This window comes from Empidonax traillii, unplaced genomic scaffold (assembly GCF_003031625.1).
Source record: "Empidonax traillii isolate 1590-97213 ecotype Southwest subspecies unplaced genomic scaffold, ASM303162v1 scaffold432:size744455, whole genome shotgun sequence".
NCBI classification, from domain to species: domain Eukaryota; kingdom Metazoa; phylum Chordata; class Aves; order Passeriformes; family Tyrannidae; genus Empidonax; species Empidonax traillii.
The window spans coordinates 500,897-503,784 of record NW_020955625.1 but is presented as its reverse complement, the minus strand read 5'-3'; the positions used below and the strand labels follow the sequence as shown (position 1 = coordinate 503,784).

Below are 2,888 nucleotides of genomic sequence, written 5' to 3'. Positions count from 1 at the left end.
TGTAGATCTGTCACTTTAGTGCCCAATTCATAAAAGAACATTACTTGGCAGTCTCACTGGTTTTAGCCTCTCTTGCATGTGTCTTTTAAGAAGAGACTCATTAAGTGTGGAAGGCACAGTGAGATGTGACTTAGTTTGTTTGGTTATTTGGGGCTGCTGTTTTTCAGCATAAGAACTGATTTGAAGTGTGGATTTTCAGTTTTTACCTAAGCCTATATATAATAAGAATTGCATTTTCAGATTTGGGTCAGCTGAAGAAATCTGCATGTTTGAATAAAAACAATAATGTTTATTAAAATAGTTGAATTCAGAGGATGAGTGGAAAGGAAACTTTGAATTGGCCTCATGCAAAGAGGTTAAACCTCCCTTTCCTCGTGCTAGTAGATGTGTCCATTGCAGGAGCCCTAAATCTCCTAATAATGTTGAAATCCCAGATGTCCCAACTCTGACAGATGCCAAGACATGTAAAGCTTTTTTCCAAGGGCAGAAAGGAAGATACATCCAGAGGGAGGGACACCCCAACAAAGCCCAGCCACGGGCACTGCTGTTCACCTGCCAGAAGCTGACACAGCTCTGCACAGAGGTTTAGCTCTGACTCAAGGTCTGAGATGCAGACTCTTTTTCATGGGAGTTGAGAACAATCACTCCTAATTACATCTCTCCTTATCAAAACTATAATTGCAATAGAGCTGAATTGCACATTACCAAATTACATAAAATTAAAATGTACATGGAAAAGTCATGGAGTTGCCCTGTTAGGAAATGAGGGGTATTTTCTTGAGTGTGATGTTTTGGCTCAGACATGTTTGTCAGGATTGGATAAACTTGGGCAAAGGTTTGGAGTCAGCTGAAGGAAAACAAAGGCCTTATGCAAAAATACCTGAAAGGTGTGAAATGATTATGTTCAAGTGTCATTGGATGGTTTTGTTAAAGTGAGAGAGGAGAGACTCTCAGCATTATTCACGTTTCACATTTTCATACCCAGCAATAGAGAACCTGTTAAAAGCTGAATGGTGTAGATGATGGCAAAAAAGTCAGTAATAATCCCTGAGGCTTATTTATCCCAGAGGACTTTTGCCATTTCAAGGATAAATGGTACAGCTAATCTGCTAGTCACTGAAGCAAGAACTGCTGACTGCTGCCAGAAAGCTGCTGGTTCAGCATGACCAAAATAGGAAATTATGGAAATGATCAAAAAGGCCAACCCACACAGACTGGACAACAACAGAAAGCATGAACCAAATATGGAACTTACTGTCAGTGGTTATTAAAGGTTAAATGAAGCTGAAGTGAATCCATTCCTTCTCCACTCCCTAAAAAGAAAGGGTCATGACAGAGGGTTGATTTTCAAGACTTTTGTCCTCCATACATCTTCATGATATGGCCCAGAATTCAACAAACTGAACATCACTTCTCTTAATATAATTGGAAAATAAATACTTAAATAACAGTACAGCTTTATAGGTAGAATAGAGAAATGTTGCTATGGAATTTTAAAACCTTAAAAGGGGTGTCCATTAGGAATTGTGAGCCATGGGAAGGGTTTCCAGCTGAGTACTGCTTGCCTGTGTTACACCATTCACTGCAGTTCAGTGATTTAAAATATTTTGCTAAGTAGGTGTTTGGGATCTATTAAAGTGGTAACTGTGCTAAACCTCTCAAATGTAAGGGCTGTTGTGTGGAGTCACTGAGAACCACCAGCTGTGGGGTAAAGCAGCTGGTAACTGTGTAGTGATGCTTAACTACTGAGAAGAATGAAGTCCCTGAGATGCAGGTTACTGAACCCAACTGATTCTATATTATTTATATACTTACAATGATTTTGTGAGTTGGTTAGTTTTTATTTGGTTATTTTTTGTACCTGTAGCATGGCTTAGAGATGAGACTATTGCAGCTTAACTACAGGGGTGATAAAAAGACTAGAACTGATTCTTAAACTAATTTCCCTTTTATTTTCGTTTTATTTGCTAGGTGGTTGTGGACACAGCACAGATTGAAAATAAAGAAGCCTATGCTCCTCAGATAAGTTTGGAAGGATCAAGAATTGTGGTGCAAGTTCCATCAACTTGGTAAATAAAAATACTGTATTGCAGATTATGACTGAAATATTTGGGTAAAGTGATTGCAGTACCAAGGGGAGAGAGAACACTGCACAGTTATGGACAGCTTCCTTAAGTTCCTTCATGGGAACTGTTTCAACACTTCTATTCCTGGCAGGCTGGAACAGGGGCAACACAAAAGAGTCAGCGCTGGGGCTCTACGACTTAAAGAAAAAGTAAAAGCTTGATGATGAAAGAAAAGCCTTAAAAAGAACAATCTAACAGGATTCCTGTTATGCTCCTCCCCAGCAGGTCCCAGCTGTTGGCTCAGCCAGGCCAGGAATTAGCTGAGTTCATGGGAGAGCCTTTGCCCTTCAAGTGCTGTTGTGACTCTGCACTCCGAGATGCTCTTTCTGCCACTTCAGTTGACTGCCTAGGAAAGAGGGGTGGGGTTAATCTGGAGTTTAAATGAGGATTTCTTCCCATTCAGGGCAATAATTTGGAATTAGAACACTCCTCTTACTTGGAAGCATTCAGTGTTAGGAACTTCAGTGCAGCAGAGTTTATTCATCTGACTGCTTGCTGAGCTGGGCTGTTCCTGGTGGCACGGATGGAATGGCCAAAGGAGGAGTGTCCTGGTGCTCTGCTCTGCCCTGGGGCGGCCTCACCTCAACATTGGGGCACTTTGGGGGGACACAATGGAAGGAGAGATTGAGCCATTGGAGAGTGTCCAAAGGAGGGACACGGAGATGGGGAAGGGCCTGGATTTGGAGCCGTGTGAGGACACTGAGGGCACTTGGGGTGTTCAGCTGGAGCAGAGGAGACTGAGGGGAGACCTCCCTGCAGTTC

The 2,888-nt window shown here is 42.0% G+C and overlaps 1 protein-coding gene across 3 annotated transcripts in view; it reads left to right on the top strand.

Moving 5' to 3' along the window:
• The window catches only part of KIAA0355 (KIAA0355 ortholog), a 54,103-nt gene that overhangs the window by 39,878 nt on the left and 11,337 nt on the right, over positions 1 to 2,888 (top strand). For all 3 annotated transcript variants that reach the window (XM_027894524.1, XM_027894521.1, XM_027894522.1), the window contains exon 8: positions 1,972 to 2,069. In XM_027894524.1, coding sequence (XP_027750325.1) covers positions 1,972 to 2,069 — 98 coding nt within the window. The remainder of the gene's footprint in view (positions 1 to 1,971; positions 2,070 to 2,888) is intronic.